At 43.9% G+C, this 23,754-nt stretch overlaps 1 protein-coding gene across 2 annotated transcripts in view; it reads right to left on the bottom strand.

The window, feature by feature from the left end:
* The window catches only part of MAGI3 (membrane associated guanylate kinase, WW and PDZ domain containing 3), a 378,672-nt gene extending 359,228 nt beyond the window's left edge, over nt 1-19,444 (bottom strand). For both annotated transcript variants that reach the window (XM_088454430.1, XM_088454431.1), the window contains exon 1: nt 17,693-19,444. In XM_088454430.1, the coding sequence (XP_088310556.1) occupies nt 17,693-17,996 (304 nt within the window). In that variant the 5' untranslated portion in view covers nt 17,997-19,444. The remainder of the gene's footprint in view (nt 1-17,692) is intronic.
* Between the last annotated feature and the right edge of the window lie 4,310 nt (nt 19,445-23,754).

The following is a 23,754-nucleotide window of genomic DNA, read 5'->3' as shown; positions in this document are numbered from 1 at the left end:
TTGTGGTGGTGAATAGAGGCCAAAATATGAAAATTCTGTCAATGTCCCAATATTTATGCACCTGACTGTATATTGTTAGATATATATGCACCTTATTTATGTTCCCTTTTCTCGGGGGATGGAGGGGGTGGGGCGCACAACTCTAACTTGCCTCCGGGTGACTGGGATGAACTTACGCCACTGCACAGATATATGCAATCCACAGTTATGTCGACGTGCTTAGCAGGTCGACATTACCCATGTGGTATCAGCTAGGGATGGTGGCAGTGCATTTTTTATTTTTATGGCTGAGTTTACCATAAATATAGGTATAATGTATTTTCTCACATTTAGCTAGTATGCAACAATTGTAAAATGACTTTTTATTCAAAAGTGCGGCAAACAACTTTGAAAATATTTTAACAAATATTTGCAAAACAAATTAGCCTATTTGAACCCATCAAGTAATTCACCCAGTTTGGAAAACTAAAAAGGTTTTGATTTAAAAATATAGCAGCACAACATTGGATACAAAAGTTTTTCTCCTCAGAGAATTGGGATCTCAGAATGCAGTGAAGAACCATATAGTAGAGAGTGTAAACTACAATTCGCAAGATGTCAAATTAATAATTAAGAAGATTTAAGAGAGTATAGAATTGTATAGATGCCACAGCCATCAAATCAGGTTGGTCTGTACTCAGGACGGACACTCTCAGGCCGACCCTGTAGCTTGGCCCAAGCACACTGTGGCAGGATCACTGCAATTTGGTCACAGATGTGGATATCCAAATTGGCCATTTATGGCTGATCAGAGGGCTCTTCAGTGTAGTGATTAGATGACAGCACACACAGGCTTACCGCAATCACAGGCTAACCGCAATCATCTGGCAATGGGAATTAAATGATCATTTGACTGAATAATGCTCGGATCCCTGCAGCAGCAGGCGCAGCACCTAGTGGGTTACTCTGCAGCAACATCAAAGTAATGAAAATAGTTCTGGACCCTCTACTCATGCCAAGAGGAAATCTTCCTATGTGTGCAGTACCAGATTAGTGTCCTAGAAAACGTACTGGTCTGAACCACCTTCCCTCCAGAGTTTGTAAAAATAAAAAAAAACACATAAAAAAGGGTATCGGTAACCTGGGCCCCTCAGAGTCGGACTATCTGACTGGGGTATTGGTGGGATCCGTTATTAGACCATATTAGTGGTGCCTGCTCTTAGTACCTACTCTCACATATACAATCGGCCTCACTGATGTCACAATCAGTCAGCATTGCCAATTGTAGTTGTGGGTGCAGAGAACGGGGTGCCTCTAAACACAGTCCTTGAATACATGATCTGGCAACGGATCCCAATCAGACAGTCCAATCCTTAAGAGTCCATAGGGATCTAGATGGGAGCTTATGTTGCCTAAACGGATGATCCTGCAATATGTGGATAATTCTATAACGTAAAACTAGTTCCTGTGACTTTAGAACCAATGATTAGCTTATTAGGTATAACGCCAAATATTTAGTCATAAGCATGCAAGTCATAGGATTTATGTGTCTACATGAACTGTCTTGTAACTGTCTTAAGGTGCCCATCCACTAGGCGATTAAATTGAGCAATTGAACGATAACGATATCGTAATCGTTCAATAATCGTTTGCAGATTGTTTAAAAAATGTCTAAAACGACCAGCGATGCGCACTCCTGCTGGTTGTTTAGACTATCATCGGGAAAACATGCTGGACAGCCTGACAATAACGTCAGGTTCAGCATGTTTGCAGATGATTGATGTGCCTACACTGAACGACTGCTCGTTCAGTGAAGGCACATCACAGACTGACAGACGACTGCACGATTACAATGTCGTAATCGTGCAACCGTTTTGAGGTCTGCTAGTGGATGGGCAGCTTTACAGAGCCGGATTTCGCTATGCAACGGATTATGAATTAAGAACTACAGCATCAAAGCAAATCTAATCATCAATTTATTCTCAGTTGGAAAAGATACACCGCCAAAGTGGTGCCCCTCAACGTCACACGCAAGAACATCAAGGTGGGACCAGACCCTGCCCACCTATAGCCATGCCCCCAGTAATGGAGAATTACATTTCTCAAGGCTGAAGCAAACACTAAAAATTTTAAAGCAATAACCCCGCCCCCATCCCCCTTTATTGGTGATGGGAAGGAACAGAAACATTGCTACATAAATTAATCTACATTAAATCTCATATTTACAACAAACTAAAGCAAAGATTCCGTCATTTTTCTAGATTTAGAAATACTCGTAAACCAGAACACAAACCGGTGGACATCAACAGCTTCATCCTGTCGACAAACTAAAATTTTCGATGGTCATACTAGCCGACATTTTCATTCTGCTCTCCAGGAGTAGCCCAGAGAGGAGATGCAGCTGGTCATTTAGAGGGGGGGGGGGGGGGTCTTCACACCATTTTACACCTACCCCCTCCTCACAGACCCACGATTCCCAATAATTATCTCTTTCTCCTGCCCCCTTCATTAGGAAGCGGGCGGGATATGGGAGATACACCCACTCTTCCGGGGGTGCAGGGGACTACCCGACAAATCTGGAGTCTCCTGCAACTTCTGGGAGAGTAAGTATGTTCCAAATTGGCTACAAAATTTCCCCAAAAGCCAATTCACAAGAATTAGAAGGAACTGCAACAATTTATGTACACAAAGCAAGCCACCCTTGCACAGTAATTCCTAGACAAAGAACATGACCGAAAACCAAAAGACAATTCAATGGTCTGTCCAAGCTTTAGTTAATCCCCTTGGTGAAGTCAATCTCGGCAGCGAAGCCATCCACTGCCAGACATCACCTCCCCAATACCGTAAGTGACGTTACTGGCTTGATGACTATACTAGAATCAAATGAATGTATATCTAATCCAATGAAAGAGCCAGTAGATTGTTCCCGCTAGGCTGTTTCAGCGGGGCACCACACCCTGCCCTATTTCTGAGGGCAGAAAGCACCCTGCCCTCCAGCACGGCGCCCCTGCGGGTTCTGTCTCCACCCACTGGTCGCAGTGTCCCGCGGGTGGTCAAAGCTGCGGTGCAGCGGCCACCGCCGGTGAATGGATGCCCGGCACCCATTCAGTGAACGCAGCACTTGGGAGCTGCCCGGCATGTCTAAGTACCGGGCACGCCCCCAGGAGTGACGAAAAGTGGCTGAGTCATAAAGACACTTTTTTTCTTTGGCCACGGCCCCTTTTTGGCCACACGCGTGCCTAGTGCCCTGTCTCTAGGTCCGGCGCCCTGCCTGCTACCGGACCTAGAGTGAACACTAAAAAAATGCATATGAAGATGTGATTATGAAAGCATATAGCACCTGATTGAGTTGTACGCAACTTTTGCCGCAGTTGGGTCTACGTCTTTATGCGAATGCTGTTACAAAGCCCTTCTCTGGTGTACATCCGTGCGTCCGAATGTGCAAGGACTGTGACGCTCCTTGTCAGCATCCAAAGACACTGAAATACTGCTTGGTGCATCTTGGATACACAATCAAAACTTGCAGCAGCCTTTTGGCAGGTGCAATCTCTCCGTCTGAGTACGGTCTCCTATTAGGTGTTTCAGCATCATTCAGTGACACCAGCAACACTCCCATAAGACGCAACATCTCCTTGCGGTTTTTTTAACCACCCACGTTTCCTCGCAGTCACCATCATGTGAACAGCAGGAAGCTCCCGGGGCTTGGAGGGGACGGGGTCCCACGGAGACCCTGTCATCCGGCGTCGGCTATTTCGCAAAGGGCAGCTCTTATCGCAAGAGCTGTCCTTTGCGATACTACTCACATATGCAACCTTACTGCAACCTTAGTACATCCCGCCCAATGTCCTTTACAGTACCTCTCTGGAGGGCAACGAAACATGGCCAACACTGGGTGACAGCTCTCCACATGTCAAGTGAAGAGTGGGAAGAAGATGGGAGAGGATTTCACAGTGAAAACAGAGCTCATATGGCCTTTCAAAAGACTCCCCATCTCTGAATCAGGCCCATAGACAGAGGCTGCACCATAAGTAGCACTTTAGCGGTTTTAAAAGGTTTGTAAATATGAATTTCTGATGAGTTTATGTATTTGCAGCCAGACTTCTACACATACTGCATTTATTGCAACTTCAGGCAGCAGCTCTTTTTGTGATGTTGTTTTTATGATGCTGTCTAGTAATATCTACAAAAGCCTCTCTAAGGATTCCAATTAACCTCTTTAACCACCTTACTCTATATCTAATACACAAACTTTTTAAAGAATCCGACAGCTTGGTTGTCATGGCGAATAGGAGTGTTAAACTTAAATTTCACCAACAGAAAAACAGCATCTGATATGTGGTTGTGTTATTGGCACTCAGGAAGACATTGCAGGTCATTACATTATTTGAATGGAGCAGACAACATTTGGAAAACCGTAAGCACCTTAACTTGAGTAATATCACAAGTGGGCATAGGGTCATTGTAAATAAAGAGTGTGTTAAAAACACTAGTATTACAAATTGATGCCACTGAGTATGAGGTTGTAGAGTAGCTACAAACCCAAAGGCTGGATAGCATGTTATAACTTACAGTTCAACATCAGAACAAGTCTGCACAAAGGGTGGCATAAAAAAAGTCATAGAAAAAGATGTAGTCTACACTAATAACCAGAAGGAGCAGCTGAAGTATCTTCCAACATTTTATTCTTGTAAGCTCCACTGTAGTAGGGACTGATGTGTGAATGATTAATTATCATATGTAAAGTATATATATTTATGAATAGTGTATGTGTGCAGTTTTGTTACATAGCACTTAAAAGTTTGACAATAACAGTTTATATGGCAATTGCAAGCTAGTTTTTCATGCCTGGAACACAGGCCATGATAATGTGACCTCTTTATAGTCCCAAAATGAAGACCCTGCGACTGGTAGCAGGGTCCCCAGATTGTCAGCTAAAACAATCTACAATTTAGGGCACCGTGTAATCCTTCAGTGTGACATTTGCCAAGGGCATAAACAGAACAAGCATTAAAGTTGCATGCTATACATAAGAGACTCAGCGAGAACTGTGCAACAAATCCACGAATACTGTAGCTCCTGATGTCAGAGTGACAATCTGCAAGAGTTCCAGCAAATAGGAAATAAAATGAAATTTACAATTATATGGTGCTCTTTAGTTGGTTGACAGATCTGAACGATCCTGTTACAGTTTTGCATAAGAAGCATCCTAGAATACTACACTCACATTAAAAATATTCACATAATCCCACAGTGCTTTGTTGCTGTAGAAAAGCTGTTTCAAGTGGGTTTGGAGGGATTATGATGGGCAGTGGTACCAGCTGTTGCTGTTGTGGCATCTGTAAACAAAGATTCACTTTCAGTTTGTTTTGTGTTTTAAACCAATTTTTTTTCTACACAAAAAAAGGCTGCTTAGCATATGATTTATAAACACCGCAGTGACTGATTTCTCTATCCAACTGACTGGTTTGAAAACTACTCTATCTGCTCCTGTCACTCTAATGCAAAGGGTAGCTGCGACTTAATTCAGCGGTGTATTGTATTTTGGAAATGCCTATGTTTTATTTTAGATGCCCCACAGACATCAGTAACCGCGTGTCATACAGGGGTATTCAAACCAAAAGTGTTTTTCCAAGATAAGTTTCCTGTATACTCAACAATAACTGTAGTCATCCAAAATGCATGAACCAAACTTTGTAAAACAGCGCAGCATGATGTTCATAAATGCTAAATTGGTGGGAATTTATCAAATATATTGGGGGAAAATCAACTAGCCGTGGTTTGATCCCCCGGGGGGCTATTCAATTAGCACCAAAGCCAGCAGTCATCTGGGATTTTTTTCTCGCTTGCCTGAGGCAGGTGAGAAAAAAAGTCCCCGATAATGACCCTGTTTTTGCGTTCACAGCTGCGAAAATACATAACTCTGTGATAAGTTCACAGAACTATGTGTTTTCGGGGGGAATCACGTTTTTTTTTAATGCAAAAAACCAACGTGATTCACCTGAAAATACATAGAATACGAGAGTTTATTGTGTTCAATTACATTCCTTATTTTGTGCAAAACATTAACGGGGTTAATTTAATTCCACCATTATTTCAAATGACAGCAAGACCTATAAAAATACACTAGGCGTTTGTGTCCTCATTATATATACAAACACACACACATACATACATACATACATACATATCACTTGGGGTGTTCAGGAACCATACAAATTAAGGGGTATATTTATTCTATTCTGTGATTTCAGTTTATGGAGGACAACACATCACAGTTTACTAAAGGATTTGATAAATTCAATACTCCAAGTAACTAACACATTTTAGTTTTTATGTGTAACTTTCTTTTCTAAGTCTATACCATCTGACCTAATGGCCATTAACATCTTAAAGTGATCACACACAGAGAACAGAGGGCCTGATTCAGAGCCGGACGCTCTGACAGAGTGCTTGCTCTGAATCAGGGCTGGCCTTCTGTTTTTTTAGAGCGGCCTCCTGGCCACTCGCATAGCTGTGGGTGACCACCCACAGCTATAGCAAGCGGCCAGGAAGATGGTCGCAATGGTCAAGACCATCGCGACCATCAGGCTTGCGACGAGATCCTTGTGGTAGGGTCTCGTTGCCGCAAGCCCTAGAGTGCTTTCGGCTCTAACAGAGCCGAAAGCACTCCCACTGACATCACTTGTAATGTCAGTGGGGCCGGCCCCAGATGGGGGCGTGCTGTCACTCACTCAGTGCGCATGCCGTCGTGCGCATGCACACTGGGCCACCATCGATCCGCTTGTGAGCACATAGCGCTCGCGAGCGGATCTGAATTAGGCCCAGAGTCCCACAGCATCTTCAGATACTCATTTTGGTTATTAAGAATGCAATTACTTTGAAGCACAAAGTCACATTTCAAGAAGTAACAAATGTCCTCGGGGCATAGTGTTCACTCTAGGTCTGGCACACGTGCACCCCAAAAGGGGGTGTGACCAAGTAAAATGGGCATGTCTTTAATATGCGTTCCCTTTTCGTCACTCTTGGGGGCGTGTGTGGCACTTACAGACATGCCGGGCTGCCCCCAAGCGCTGTTGTCAGTGTGAATGGATGCTGAGTGCATGTGCCCGGCCTCCATTCACCGGCGGTGACTGTTACACGGCAGTTTTACCCACCCGCGGGACACTGCGATCTAAGAGGGTGGATGGTACCTGCAGGCTGTTTCAGTGGGGCGCAGCGCCGGAGGGCAGGGTGCTTTTTGCCCTTTAGAAGTTTTAGCAGGACTGAGCGCCCCGCTAAAACACCCTAGCAGAACGCTAGGAGCATTTTTAATACATAGAATTTACAACGGTGGACAAACACCCCAAAATGTGTCTGGCACGGATTGTTCTGCAGAGAATATCCCTTTCAAAACTGAATAATTAGAGGATACCTAGTAGTTGGCGGCAGTCAATATGCTCACACCACACTTTCATGACTGATACAGAAAACAGAACATGGTGTTGACAGTTGATTCAGTTAAGGGGCATATCCATTTAACGACATGAAAGTCTGAACGTCCAGCGTTCAGACTTTCATGTCGCCGAGGTGCGGGCACTGCGCTGAAAGACGTTCACTGAACGTCTTCAGTGCAGGAGCCCACCCTCCCTATCTATTAACATGCCGAACCTGTTGAACGTTATGTTCGATAGTCAGGGTCGGCAAGGACCCAGCATGGACGCGCATCGCTGGTCCTTGCCGGCTATCCACTAGCAGACTCTCCACGTTCTGACCAAAACCTCCTGGTTTTGGTCACATCGTGCAGAAAGTCGACAAATGGATAGGCCCCTTTAGACGCAAGCAGGGCCATGTGCCATTGGGACAGCATGAAAATTTGCAGCTCAGAGTTCATGGCTACAGCAAGTGCTACATATTTGCACGCTCTTACTCGCGGGGCAAGCCAACTCACGTCTATCTGAAATGACCCCTATGTTTACTCTAGGCTGTACCAAAACCTACAATTCAAAAACCATCACTCTCTATTAAATAACATCGTAAAAGTCTTAATGGAGTTTAGTGGGCATCAGTCACCATTGCCCAAAAGTCAGGAATAATTAAGTAAAATTATCGCTCATCAGTAAGAAAAATATTAATCCTAACAGATAAAACAATAGAAGCCAGTAAAAATCTGTTGGTGGCAGGATGTTGTTAGTACATTAAGTTATGGTGAAATTTTGAACAACCATAATCGATGATCAAAGGGGTCAATCCGATTAGGTGCGAATTGAGAATTTGTTTCTTGAAACTCGCAGAGTTCTCATCGAAGCGTACTCCTGAGAATTCTCCAATCCAATTAAAAATGCCTATTTGCACTACTCACAGCGGAGGGGTGCGAACTGACTGACAAATGAGATTTGAGAGAAGCGCATGAAAGAGTGGGGAGACCATCCTGGACCCCTAAAATGGATAATTTTGTTAGCAGGACCGTATTGAAGGATGTTTATGGGCATTAGGAAGGTACTGTAGGTTTTTAAATGGTGTCAAATATATTTTTTAAATGCAAGAAAATGATAAAAACAAACTTTTTTTAATTTAATATCAAATGAATTAAACAAAAAATGCAAAATAAAATAGGAAAAAAGGTGATTTGGGGGTACATTGATGGCACCTTGAAAAAAAAAAAATCAAACAATTATTTTTCAATTAAAAAAAAATGTTGTAATTAAATTTGGGGTTCCTAAACTAACGAAAAAGTTGATTTTGGGGTAATTTGTGGACAATTTTTTTTACCCCAAAAAATGACATGTAATTATTGCACTAATTAAGCTAATCGGAAATTTCCAATTGCTTAATTAGTCATTAGGGGGGGTGGGGGTGTCCAAGGGGTTCAGCACAGAGTTCTGACATTTTAACCTTAAAATAAAGATTTTCCTTTCCATCTCTCACCCTCAGGGAAGTGCGAATGGAAAGATGCGAATACAGGGCCTGATTCAGAGCCGGACGCTATTTGCGGACGGTCGTTCCAAAAAAGGGGCCGGCTATTTAAATTGAACGCTCGCTCATTGCGGTTTGTTGACGCCTCTATGTCTGAGCGAGCGAACAAAAAATGCGCTCGCTATTTTGTAAAGACGCCCCTTTGCCATTCGCATCACACGTCATCTCCGGTATTTATTAGATTAATCGGGACATCGAAAGGCATCTGAACTGCTCGCAGTGCTTGTGGTAGGTTTCTCCTGCCGCAATCACTGCGAGCAGTTCAGGCTAAAAGACAACCAAGTGACGTGGTCGATGACGCTCCTTAACTAATTATGCACTCCCATTAAACTCCCTTTTTACCGTTAGGCACGCCTGCGTTTGGATCTCCACTCCCCCGTTTTCAAGCACCTTCCCCTGTTACCACCCACAAACGGTACATTCTGTCAATCAAATTAGCAGCCCCTTGCTGTTTTGCGAGCGCTCGATTTCCGACCGCAATGACTGGTTTGCGCATGCGCATTAAGACCCATGCGCATGCGCAGTTGCGTGAACATCGCTCATAGTGAACGAGCGGCCGCTTACGAACGGCTCTGAATCAGGCCCACAGTCAGGATGATTCAGTGCGAGTTGCTAATTGGATTGCAAAACTAATTCGCTATACGAACTCGAAATAGCAACTCGCACCTAATTGGATTGATCCCAAAATGTTAGCATCTAGTAAACGTTTACAAAATGGAGTGTGATATAAATAAATAATTGACATGAGTTGGCAAAACTATCATAAGACAGTTAGTTTATATAGCACAGCCCTTACAACCATCTTATTACACTGATACAGTTATGATGATGATTCTTTGACAATATCATATTTTGTATGAGCACATTGCCCAAGGACCACCCTCTCTGTTCATGTAACAGGCAAGGCAAACAGGAACCCCCCCAACAACACTAAACACAATTACAGCCCTATGTGCTCTGGAATGTCTACCCTATGATGTAACCTTTACATCCTGGAAGCAAACACCCATTCTTTCATAACTGGACACAATGTGCTTGCATATGGGCAACACAAGTACTCTACAAGCAATTAGTGACTAGAAAAAAAAAAAGTACTACTTTTGGCTTAAAGGGCGATCAGCAAATTACTAGGAGCAAAGGTTCTGCTAGAGATTTATAATCATACTAAAGGTTAGAGATTACAGCAAAGGAAGTCTGCACTTGTAAGAAAGAGGTTGGGTATGGGATGCCGGTGCTCGGGATCCCGACGCCAGCATTCCAAAATGGCTAGCATACCGACATTTGTTGGTCGGTATGCTAACCCTCTCCCTACCCTAAATCTAACCCTCCCTGGTGCCAGACCCTATAATGGCAGTCGGGATAACGGCGCCGAGATATAGTCCGTCGGCATGGCACGTGGAGGCATGCTGACTACATCCGTAAGGAACAGGGCAGCTAGAATGCAAAATGTCAGTTTCAAAGTGTTCAACACACAAGGTACAGGTACACAATCTATTCTCTTATCAGATTTATTTTTTAGAAAAATGTCCAACTCCAGACAATATTTTTATGATCATTTCCCATTTGTCCCCACAAAAGTCTGCAGACCCTCAGAGCTGGATCTTGCATTAGGCAGCCTAGAATGCAGTAAGGGGCCCGGATTACTCTAAACCACAGGTTCTCGAACTTGGTCCTCAGGACCCAAAACAGTGCATGTTTTCCAGATCTCCCTATGAAATCGCAAGTGAAATAATTAGCACCACCTGTGCATTTTTTTAAATGTGTCAGTGAGTAATGAATACACCTGTGCTCCTGCTGGGTGACAAGACGTCAACTGTGTAGGGTCCTGAGGACAGAGTTTGAGAACGACTGCTCTAAACAGTTATCAGGCCTTCTTCTTTGACAAAATGTGGGGTGAAATGCCCCCCATACCAATATGTTGCCTAGGACCCCATGAAGTCTTAATCAAGCTCTGCAGCCTGTACAATGGGGAAGTGGAGCTTATAACAAAGAGAGTAACCAGAGGCAAAATGCATAATATTCAGGAAGCATAAATGCAATAACAGAAATAAATCACAAAACTATTCATACAACATAAAATGTATGCCTCAAAGTCAAATATATAAAAAAAAACAAGTGTCAAACAGAGCCTGCAATTGACATGATACAAGGATATATAGGATGGGGTGGGAGCAGACAATACAATGATAGAGCTTGTGAAAGCATACAATGGAAATAATTATTATTGTTTGTATTGCGCCAATCATATCACGCAGAGCTGTACAGATAGCATGTAATAATTCACAACAGTCCTTGCCACAGTGGAGCAATGGCAACTAGTATGTTTTTGTACTGTGGGAGGAAAACAAAGCCTTAACAGCAAACCTAAACACAAACATACGGACACCATACAAAAGTCATATAGATAGGGGCCAGGCCAGAATCAATGCCTTGACCCAGACCTCAGCATGGTAAAGTAGCATTGTACATAAATTCTATTTTGTAGTCAGCTAGCCCCCCAAATTATAGGGGTACAAAATATGTAAACATGCATGGAATGATCCAATTAGAGACTGACGTATATATAAATAAATATTATACCTTTTATTAAATCAGGCCGTGATTAGTCTGTAAACTGACAAGTTTTGGTATTATTGCTAGCTCTTCACCCAACCTACCCATTATCTCAACATGTACATGTACAGCAGCTTCAAGGTACATATACATGTGCACATAGAACACACCAAAATAGTACAGTATGTAGAGGCAAACATAGGATTTTTTTCGGGGGGTGGGGTATATAGCACATATATCACACACACACATAGCATACATACACATACCTGAGGGACTGAGTAGAGCAAGGTAACTGACCCAAGGTATGGACTTGCCGGGCAGCTACCAAACTACCAGATCGCTAAACATACTGATTCATGTAGCCTAGTAACTGTTTTTCCTCATTTTCTGTAATCTCTAGAATATCTTTAGTTGTTGATCACTAATATAATTGATGAATGTATCCATTTATAAAATGTCTTTAGGCCACATGATGTCCGTTTACATCATGTGACCGTTTGCTTGTACTTAGGAATCTATTAGATTTTATTCAAAATAAGATTCTGAAATAAAAAATAAAATTATAAGCTAGAGAAAAAAACGCCTCTTGAATCTTACTGCTGAAAGTAAGGCACCGGGAAGGAGAGGGAGGTTGCGGCCACCAAAGGAATAGGTGTTATGGGGAATGATCAGTCTGATTGCGACTCATACCTGGGATTGGCCACAGAGAGCAACCAATTAGCTTCTAGCACAGACTTTAGCAGTGGTAGGCAACCTGTGGTACTCCAGCTGCTGTGGAACTACACATCCCAGCCTACCATGCCACAGTTTTAGCATGCCCTAACAGAACAACTGTGGCAGGGCATGCTGGGAGTTGTATTTTCACAGCAGCTGGAGAGCCACATGTCACCTACCCATGGTTTATAAAATGACAGAAGCTGATTGGTTGATCTGGGCATCTTCTCCACTTTATCTCTATCGAAGGTTTGATAAATCTCCCCCTTAATGTGTATATGTAAGTAGTTGCATACCAGATTTACTAATCATGTTCAGGTGAACTAGCTTGAATGAAAGAGCTTCTGGGTAGATAGCTAACATACTGTACCTCTGAGCTCTGACTAAAGGCCCCCTTACATCAGAGATAGATCGCTGCAATTGGATCAGAAATGCCAACCGGCGGATATCGATGTTCCGCTATCCGTCGCAGGATCGGTGAAATTCTACATGTTAAATTTCACCGATCTGCCAAACATGATCATTTTTTGATCGTGATCGGCAAATCTGTGAAATCCAACATGTTGGATTTCACCGATCCACCGACCAGGCATCTCTGGATCGCGGCAAACCGTCTCTGATGTATGGGGGCCTAAAGCTGTAGGATTGATACAGGGAAACACGTTAAGTGCTCAAAGCACACTGGAAACATGACTGTTACTGGAGCATATTCCCCAGCATCACTGGGATTAATTCCAGCCCAGAATAAAGGGATAAGCAGACAGTTGCCAAAACAAAATATTTATTTGCTCATTGGACGCCTTCACCCTATACAGGACTGGTAATATATATCCCCTTTGTCACATGCTGGACACTTATCAACATTTGTACTATTTATCATCTAACATACTACTGTTCTGAAAATTGCCTGTGTGGTTTAAAACAATTGAGAATCAGCCCAGTGGACAACAACAATTGATTGCTAGGTTCTACAAGTCTATTTTCATTATATCAGTATTGCTCCCAATGTGGCTTTATATGATTTTATTTATAATATTATGTGTTATCACATGTATGATCCATTGAGATGGTCTAGTTACATCACTATCTGGTCTGCAGATATATAGTCATAAGAAATCATATCCTTACTGTTAATTGAATTAATTGCACCACACTTTAGTGTTGGATAGAGATATATATATATATATATTTATTATATCCCTGATAAAAAAATACAGCCATGCTGAATGCTGTAAATAATTATAACTGCCATTCAAATGAATCTGGCTAAATCATATTACAGCAAATATACAGTTTTTATTATTGTGTATTATATAAAAGTTTCCAGATACAGTAATAATTGTAAATATTTACATTGTTTGTTTCAAGGACTTTTCCATACAAAGTAATAAAAAGACTGCCAGCACATTAATCTACTTGCCATATGTATTTTAATATTTTGCTGGTTAAAAAGAACAATAACTTTTCTTTCCTAATTTTGTGTATGAGATTTTAATTTTGTGTAACTTTTTTTTTTTGCCATTAGAGTAAATCTGGGTCTTCTTATCGCCAGTAATGCCTGCACTTACGCGGTACCCTCCCCATCACATAATCACTAGAGTGGGGTGAGACACAGACGTGTTCACTCCTACCTTTTTTCTCTGGGGGGCTGCCCGCCCTGCAGTCCAGACCCCATGCTGTGTGCAAGCGGCTGTCCTCATACAATGTGCATGACAAAAAAAAAATCCCCCCCCAAAAAAAAGAAAAAACAGCGCATGCGCAGAATACGGGCATCGGCTAGGGGCTGCATCCCCAATAACCCGAATAAGGTTGCCGTAATAAATGCAGAAGCGCTTCCTAGTGGACGCACTTTCTGCTATTGACAATTTCGGACTGGCAGTTCCAGGGGGAAGAAACACCTCCCCCTGGGAATGATTGTCTTACGTGTGATTAGCAGAAAGTATCTGCATTTATAAGGCTGCTAATTCACATGCAGGAGGACTTGGAGGATCACAGGAAAGTGTTGGATTATACTGTGGTATAATCCAACACTTGTGGTGGATGCACTTGTGGTGGTTGCAGCCCTGCAGCACCTAGGTAAAATCCGCCATTGGCCCACATACATCTAGCCTCCTTGCGCGTTAAACAGCCCTTCTAGTCACGCCATGCCATGGCGTGACTCGGGTGTGCAGAGCATCTTTTTGTGTGACTTTTTACCTTGAAATGCATCTTATTTGAACAGCGGATGTGCAACCGAATGTAGTTACCATTACTATGCAATGTATGTTTGTAGCACATAGGTAAAGTCTATGGACCTCATTCAGAGTCGGTCGTTGCGGCCGCACGGTCGTAAGGGAAAAGGGGCCAGATATGCAAATGATGCAGTCGCAAGTTGCGTTCTTAAGATCGGATCGTTAGCTGGCCGACCACGTCATCTCTGGCCATATAAGGATTAATCGAGACCATCGGTAACCATCGGAAATGGTCGTAGAGCTTAATGTTGACCATACCCTCTCTTAAGCACTACGATCAGGTCAGTGTACAAACCACCCATGTCACGTGTGCCATGACACTACTTTGTTAATTATGCACTCCCATAAAACGCAGTTCGCATAATTAGGCACGCCTGCGTTCGGATCTCCACTCCCCCGTTTTCAAAGCACCTTCCCCTGTTACCACCCACAAACGCCTCATTCTGTCACTCAAACTACCGACCTGGCTGTGTTCAAGGAGAGAGAAATTTCTGATCGTAGCAGGTAGTTTGCGCACGCGCATTGCGAACTTTACGCATGCGCAGTTTAGCGTACATCGGTGGCGTACGACCGTGCGGCCGCAACGACCGACTCTGAATGAGGTCCTATGTCTCACTGCATTGAGCAGACACCTATGGGCTAACCACATCACACATTTGATGACTCATCATCAGATTTCACATCGGATTTATGAACATACACAGTTTATCTACTGCTTATTTGTTGGGGGACACATCAGCTGCTCCATTTGTGGGATGATAATAATATAAGAAAATTACAAAATTGAATATCTAAAATAAATCAATCCAAATGTGGCAAGTCTAGTATTTAACGACTCCGCAGGTGTAGAGTTCTGAGAAATGTTTTTCTTTTCTACATAGTGCATTTCTTCAGAGTCTGTTCATACATACAGTATTGAATTCAATATAGCACATATTACTACAGGGATGACTTGGAAAAACCTTAACAAGCTGCATAATGAAATATCACAGGAAAGTACACAACTGGTTACTAATAGCTTCAGACATAAACTATGGCTCAATGTTCACAATTCTCATGTCATTATCTGGTGCAAGTGCTCAAAGGTGAATCTTTGAAGAAGTGAACTTTCGCCCCAATGGTCTCCAGGGCCACAAAGTGCTGCAGGCATGTTAAGTAATGTAAAAGGCTACAAAACAAAGTGATGAAACAAAGACACTCAAGTACTCCAATTGGGGAACTCTAAATTGTAGTTTCTCAACACTTTCCTCAATGATAGAAAATTGCTAAAATCTACCAGATTTATCGGATAGCTGGCAAGGTAACTGGACTAATCCAATACATGATCAAATCAATCCTGAAAATACGGCCCGTTGGAAATGACTGATTAAGTGGGGAATTCAATTAGCCGTGGTAATTTACCGCATTTTAATTGATCCCCGATGCTATTTAATTAAGTGGCAGTCGAGATGCCGACGGTCTAAATGCCGACCGTCGGCAACCCGACTGTCTAATCCCGGCAGGGGTCTAATGACAGGCGTCAAAATCCCGTCGCCTGTTATTTTACCTACGCCGGGAGCCCGACATACCGATCGAAAGCCGGGCGGCGGGCACGGACAGCCGCGTGGGGGGGGGGTTAGGGGCTCCCGGGGGGGCGGGAATTTAGGGTTAGGCAACCCGCCGGGAGACTTGGGTTTAGGCACTTACAGGGGGGTAAGGGTTAGGCACCCCTAAAGGAGGGTTAGGTTAGTAAATAGTTCAAATACTTACGTGTCGGGATCTTCACTGCTGGGCTTCCGCTGTCGGGATTAGAACCACCGGACATGTGTGGTATTCCATACTGATCCCATTTAATTAGCCCCAACGGCAGCTCGCAGGTTGCACTTAACAGGGAATTTTTTTTTCGGGGTCTAATCAGACCCGAAAAGAAATCCCCGATAAGTAGCATGTTAACGGGTGAAAATACCTAGGTCCAGGGGGGGCCCGACAGGCACACCCTGCACCCATATTATCTAAAATGTACCTCTCAGGAGGTCTCACGTCGGGTCTCTCAGTGCTGCTCAAAACGCCGGAAAATGGCTGCCGCCGCCAGTTTTCTGGTGTTTTGCACATGTGCTGTGAGGAAATCGCCGGGTAAATGGCGGCCACGCCATTGCCCCGACAATCTGAGAATGCGCAGTAGACTCTGGGCACACTCTAGTGCCCAGAGTCTACTGATTCTGCGGTGGCCGACAAGCCGCGTCAGTCGGCTGCCGGGATGAGTGGAGAGGGCCCATGACGGGGAATGCACACGGGGCACCCTCCTCTCTAAAGACGCCCCTGCTAGTTAATGCTGTTAACTTTTCACTGATCCTGTGTGTTCACTCCCGTTAACAGGCATTAAAAAGCATCTAAGGTGAAAAGGGGCTCTAATTGAATAGCCCCTGGCAGTAAAGCTCGAGGCTATCACCCTTTTTCATACCCGTTAATAGGTCTATCTGAATTTCCCCTTTCTTAACACTGATGAACTACTAATACCAGAATTATGAATCAGCTAGTTATTGTTAGCAGTTTATTATGACTGCACAATTATACTCCTGTTAAATTAACCATTTTTAACCTCCTAATAACCACTGGAGAAGCAACTCATCTACAATGCTCTAAACCTGAAAGATGCTTAGAGAATAGGAGGGATATCAGCAAATGAATCAATTTTGCTACAAATGTCAACTGAAGGGTTACACATTTGATCCAAGTACAAAATATTTTACCTCTTTTTATTAGAGGTGAGCAGTTCGGTATTACTCAGCTTTGTTCGGATATCAAAAACGCATCTTATTGGCTATCTGGCTCTCACGTGTTTTGTATAGCCAATAGAATAAATCCGAACTTGCACTAATTTGGAGAAAATAATCTAGCTAAAACTGAAAGCTCATCTCTACTTTTTATAATGCACACACTACTGAAAATCTGGTTATATAACACTGCTATGAAAGTATGGAACTACTGCCAGTCAAATTGTCCATGAAAATGTATTGCAAAAAAATAAAGATTAGTGCTCACAGACAGGCAGAGAAAAAACAACAAGGGCATATACTGGTATATACATAGTATCAAAACATATATATATATATATATATATATATATATATATAAAAGAGTGACAGTAATGAAGGCAAAACAAGCTAATAGAAATGTACATGCATTACAGAAAATCGCGATCAGCTACATGGGCACAGTGCCTAGCGCATTAAACCATGGCAATCGCTAAAGCAGAATAATAAATTGCTGAATGCACTTACCAGGTTTGACGGTCTTTAGACGGATGGGCTCCCTGAAGTGCCTTATCACAGCCAGTGTATCTCGGTGTGTAAGGCCGCTAACTGGTGTTCCATTCACTTCCAACAGTACATCCCCTTGGCTGGGTACCTTGCCCGCTATGTAGCTGGCAGTGTCCTCTCTCAGTCGGCCCAAATAAGGGAACTCTCCATGCTCAGCACCCCCACGGATCTCCAGTAGAGCACTTGGATCTCCACCTACCCCAGACAACCCGCATTCCTGCACTTTACTTAGCCAATGCTTCTTTTTTTTCAGCGTCTTGGACATGATGCCTCATACGGGAGATTGGCACAGAGCCCGCCACTTGGCAAGAAGTGTATCAGATATTACTAAAATCTAGATCTACCAAATGTGTTTTTGTCTATGCCTAATTTTTATATTTCTATTACTCAGACATAAATAGTCATAATGATTCAGATACTCATATTTGGTTAATTGACAACTGGGACTAGTGACAGCATTTCTGACAGCCAAGCATAACCGAACAGACAACAATCATATCTTAAACGGCAACTGTCACAACAGCTGCATTGATCCTACAACAAAATCAAAATCCATAACTCTAATACAATAGCCCGACACAAACTGCAAATTGATATGGAGAATGTAAAGATAAGCTGAGATCACATATGGCAACAGGGGGGATCTAAAACAAGAGAAGAAAATGGATCCTCACGTCTGATTGTAAAGATAAAACGCAAATAAAATCAATGCATCTCACTGGCTGGAGTGAATTGAATCTGCTTGCTGTCAAGACAATAATAGAAATTGACACACAGATACTATCTTGCTGCGTCTGTAGGGTCTAAAATGATTAAAAACACATTACTGTGCTACAACATGACTAATATTACAGAATAAACAAATTAAGGAAGGGAAAAAGCAGTATGGACTAGCATCAAAAAACAATATTCTGATGCACACACACACTATATATGACCCAAATATTTATCTAAACAAATAAAACAGAGCAAATCATGCAGAGGGAAGTGAGCAATCCTTTCATCTGCACAAGAGACAATTCTAAATGACACTGGCTAAAAACACATATGCAACCTAGGACTATGAAGTTCTGATAAATGTAGTAAAAAATCTGGCAAGCACAGTAGTGAGGTCAACCAGCAAGACTTAACCCATCAAGGTACAGAATACATGTCCTATCCACAAGAAGATGGAACAGTCAGATGATATGCACATATTATGTATTTGCAACCATTAGAAACTGCAGAGGGATACAGAGTGCGCTGTATATGCGGCTAAAGTGTACTGTGGTCGTATGGAAAGCAGATATATTTGTAATTGCTCATCTGTAAATAAGGTATTAAGCCAAAGAAATGATTCTCAGTGATGTCATATGGCTCTATCCCCTCCAGATATGTGCTAGGGAATTACAACATCCTAAAATTATTCAAACCACATAACTAAAGCCTAGATCTGTGCCTAGGTCTATGAGACTATATATATGTGTGGCTGCCTCTCTCGGATGACAGATTAGAAAGTTATGCGGGAGAAGTTAGCTTGGGATGGGGCAGAGAGAGGGGGTGTGCCAGGAAGCAGCCTGTCACTGGTATCCGTGCACATGGATGGGAGCCCCGGAATGAGCTGTGGAATTGGGGGTAGCACTAGAGAAATAGGCAACCTCCTCAGAGGGTGATGGTGCAGCTGTTCGGTGCCTTCCCCCGGTGTCTCACCGGCTGCTGCAATCCCACCGCCGATATGTTCTATGTCCGGATGATACCTCGACGGAGACTAACAAGGGACTGTGAGCTACAGAGGGTGCGCAACTCAGCACTGGCCAACGCCACGCCCACATTTCAGGCTACCCACGCCCCGTCCTCAGCAACACCAATGTTGTGCCGCGTCACTCCCCTTTTCCCTCAGCCGACGCCTACATTCCTGCGTTCTGACACGCCTACTTATTTTTTAACTCCTCACACGCCTTTGTTATCGCCTACGTGACGTCAAATGCTGTTCACACGTCGTTAGATGCACGGGGGCGTGCCCAGATCACTGCGTCTGGCAGCCAAACACAATGGACACGCCCTCTTATCGCATTGTACCCCATAGCTGCGTTCCTTACGTATGACCCTCCGCTCAGTCTACTGGGAAGAGTCTGGTGAAAGGTGATTGATTGAATCCAGCAGCAGCAGCAGCATCAGACCAGACCAGTCATCAGCGTGAAATATAGATCAGAAGTAATATTGTAAGCGATGAAAATACTCCTGCATTAAAGAATCCAAGAACATTGTGTCATTTTTAAACTAATTTTAAAGATTTACCCTGGAACACAAGGTGATTGATTTTAAATATAATTTTATATATGTATGAGCAAAGTTCAGAGCAAAATTGAGAGTTATTATTATTTGTTTATATGGCACCACAATGGGTCCGCAGCGCCTTACAAAGTACAAAAACACAACAGTATGAACATAAAACACAAGGACGTAAGTTTGCAGAACATGGACATTGTTTATAGACATTGCTGCACCAGCAGTCATAAAACTCAAATAGGTAGCAGGGTGGCAGAACCCAAAGGCTGGGTGCCTTGTAGGCAGTGGGGAGGGTATGATGGTAGAAGAAAGGGAAGGAAAAGCTTATGAGGGTAGAGGGCCATGTTGTATACAATATGAAGAGAGTAACATATCAACAAATATAAATGATCCCCTCGTTCACTGCATTTGGACGCACGCATATCTCTACACAGAAGTCAACTGCTATCTCTTACAAACAAAAGTCAATGGGGAAGATGTATTAAGCGCCTAAGCGGTATCTGCACACGTTATGTGCGCTGATACCGCTTCTCCCCGATGTATGATCGGGGGGTGTAGCGGTAAATGGCAGGGGTGCTATGCGCCCCTGTCATTATCGGCGCTGCTATCTAAAAGATGGCAGTGCCGTTAGCCTGGAAAATTTATAAACGGTCAGTTCGCCTGACCGTTCCGCCCGCTGCAGCATTAGCTGCAGGCAGGGATCGCCGGAGGGGGGAGTTATGGCTCCCCCGCTCCGGCTGTGTACTCAGGCAGCACTGCAGCACTAGGCTGATGCGCTGTATACTCAGGTAGGGATCGCCGGAGGGGGGAGTTATGGCTCCCCCGCTCCGGCTGATGAGATGTTCATACATCTCATCGTTAGTGCTTCCTGCTTCGCCTTGGTGAAGAGGCAAAGCAGGAAGTGATATAGCGGCACGTTAAGTGTCGCTATAATACATCTCCCCCAATAATTGCTACTTGTATGGCAGTAAGCACTCCCCTTAAAGCTGGGTGCACACTGATAGATATATCGGTTGTTCCATTGAACGGCCAATATATCTATTGTACATTGGCAGATGTGTGCACCTGATATGTCTGTGAACGACATTGTTCATAGATATATCGGATCAGCCCTACAGCACAGTAGATGGCCGATATATCAGTCAGCTGCTAGCGTGTACGGGCTACCCACCGATTGCATGTACACATGGTACAGGGACCTGCCGATGAGTGACAGCTCAACTGGGCGGGCATATTTAAATGCCCGCCCAGTTGTGACATCAAGACCTGCACATCAAGCAGACGATTGGCAAGTGTATATGCACTTACCAATCGTCAGATAAGTTGGCCAGTCGGCCAAATAGCTGTCGCGTCGATCTCTTCCATCATGTGCTTTTCCACACTTAAACCATCTCCTCACACTGGGCCTGATTCAGACCTGGTCGCAAGCGCTGAGCGCTCGCAACCGGGTCGATGGTGGCCCAGAGCGCATGCGCACGACGGAGCCGGCTAGCGACGGGCAATGCGTCGCTCCGGGTCTCACACCAAAGGGGGCGTGCTGTCGATGTTGAGTGACAGCACGCCCCCTTTGGTGGGCGGGCTGGGGGAGTGGCTGCCCAGACGGAGGCGTTCCCATGAGAACGCCTACCATCTGGGGGCGGCCCCACTGACATCACAAGTGATGTCAGTGGGAGAGCTTTCGGCTCTGTTTGAGCCGAAAGCTCTCTGGGGCTTGCGGCAACGAGACCCTACCACAAGGGTCTCGTTGCCGCAAGCCCAATGGTCGCAATGGTCTTGACCATCGCGACCATTTTACTGGCCGCTCGCTATAGCTGTGGGTGGTCACCCACAGCTATGCATGTGGCCAGGAGGCCGTTCTAAAAAAAAAAACACCGGCCCTGATTCAGAGCGAGCGCTCTGTCAGAGCGACCGGCTCTGAATCAGGGCCTCTGATTCATAACTGTTTGAGATATGCACGGTTTTGCACAGCTGCAGGGACGCAACTGTGCAACACCATACAAATAATATGCTAATGCCTGCAGGAGGCATCTGAGGGAAAAAGGCACCTCCAGCCGGCTTTGATGCAGCATCGCTTCAACATCCGAAGATGCAGCATTGCTTCAACATCACGACATCTGATGTTTCCAGCATCGGTCTTCTGAGTAAGCTGAAGCTTAAGCTGCCCATCCACTAGGCGATGCGGGGGACGACGGCTCAATTACGACGCAGTTGTCTCACGTGGGGTGAAGTGCATACACTGAATGTTCAGACGTTCAGTGTATGCAGATCAATCATCCCTGAACATAGCAACCTGATGGCGGTCGTCAGGTTGACCGTCATGTTCGGGCGATGATTGATGTTAAAAAGCGACCAGCGGGCGAGCGCATCGCTGGTCGTTTTTAACCTTTTACTGCCCGATTTGCGGGCGATTACCAAGCGATGGAGTGATAAACGACCGTCATCGCTCCATCGCTAGGTTTAATCGCCTAGTGGATGGGCAGCATTACTCAGACTGGCTGCCTTCTGCCCACTTATGAGGCCAAAAAAACTGTGTCCTCTGACGTAGACTCCTGCTTCAGCCCGTTTCCGCAAACGTGGGCCGTTGCCACCCCCTGGGGACACAGGGACTGATTCAGACCCGTTCACAAGCAGCTGCTTGAATATGCTAATCAATGCCTTTGCACGGGCGTTCACCCGACACAAAACTGACGCCCCCAATATTCTGCAATGCTCCTCCTATAGCTAGCGAGCGACAGAAGTTAGCAAATGAACCATTTGCTAATCTTTTTATTGTGTTTGCACCCGCAGGGTGTGAAACATGTGATGTTTCAATTGTCTATTGGTTTATCACATCATATATTAAGCGAATGATGTCAATAATGTAATTAATTGACATAAGTGTTGTCCAAATGTTTTCCTTTGGTTTTTTGGGGGGTTAACCGTTCGTGTTTTGTTTGGTTTTTGTTCTTAGATTTGAAATGTTTTCTTTTAATAAGTTATATATAAAAAATAAAATAAAAAAATTAACAAACATACTTAAAAGGTAATTGTTTAAAAACAACAATTATGCAAAAGTAGAAAATAATACTAGCTTCAGGATACTTTGCTCTACTAACATGTTTCAATAAGCACCAACAGTTATTTGGTTAATTAAGTCAATTTGCTCCTACAAACGCACCTGAGCAATTGGGCATCCAATTAGCCCTGTTATTAGCAAGAAGTTTGCAGACTATTAGGTGATTGCATTGTGGGCTCCGAAATAGTAACATCACTAGTTACTTCGGTTACATTAGGTATTAACGAAAAGACTATCGGTCTTGCAGGAGACCATACCCTACCACAAGCTGGACGATCATCCCGATCTGAGGCCTGCTCGCAGAGTGACTTATTACGACTTACACTCTTCGTTCACTCTCGCAGCAGTTAATTTATGTACGCCACGAAAACAGCATGCGAACGCTGTGGCACGTCTGCATTTTTAGACCACCCCCATCACCTCCCTCAAACGGCCCTTTCTGTCAATCAACTATCAGAAGTCACTTCCTGCTTAAAGTCCTTACGAGCGAACGAATATCTGTTCGCAAAGACTCAGTCATGCATGCGCATAACGGTGCATACGCATGCGCGATTGCAGAACATCGGCCAGGAACGAGCAAGCGGCTGCTTGCGAACAGGTCTGAATCAGGCCCACTGTGTGCAATCATGCAGAATTCGTTCTGTGTTGGTGCCTGATTTCTACCTTGTAGTTCAGAGGGATATGGAAATTTACATCCATA

Source organism: Taudactylus pleione, unplaced genomic scaffold (assembly GCF_031769625.1).
Source record: "Taudactylus pleione unplaced genomic scaffold, aTauple2 ptg000615l, whole genome shotgun sequence".
In the NCBI taxonomy this organism is placed as follows: domain Eukaryota; kingdom Metazoa; phylum Chordata; class Amphibia; order Anura; family Myobatrachidae; genus Taudactylus; species Taudactylus pleione.
The sequence above is the reverse complement of the archived record's forward strand: the minus strand, read 5'-3'. Positions and strand labels throughout refer to the sequence as shown.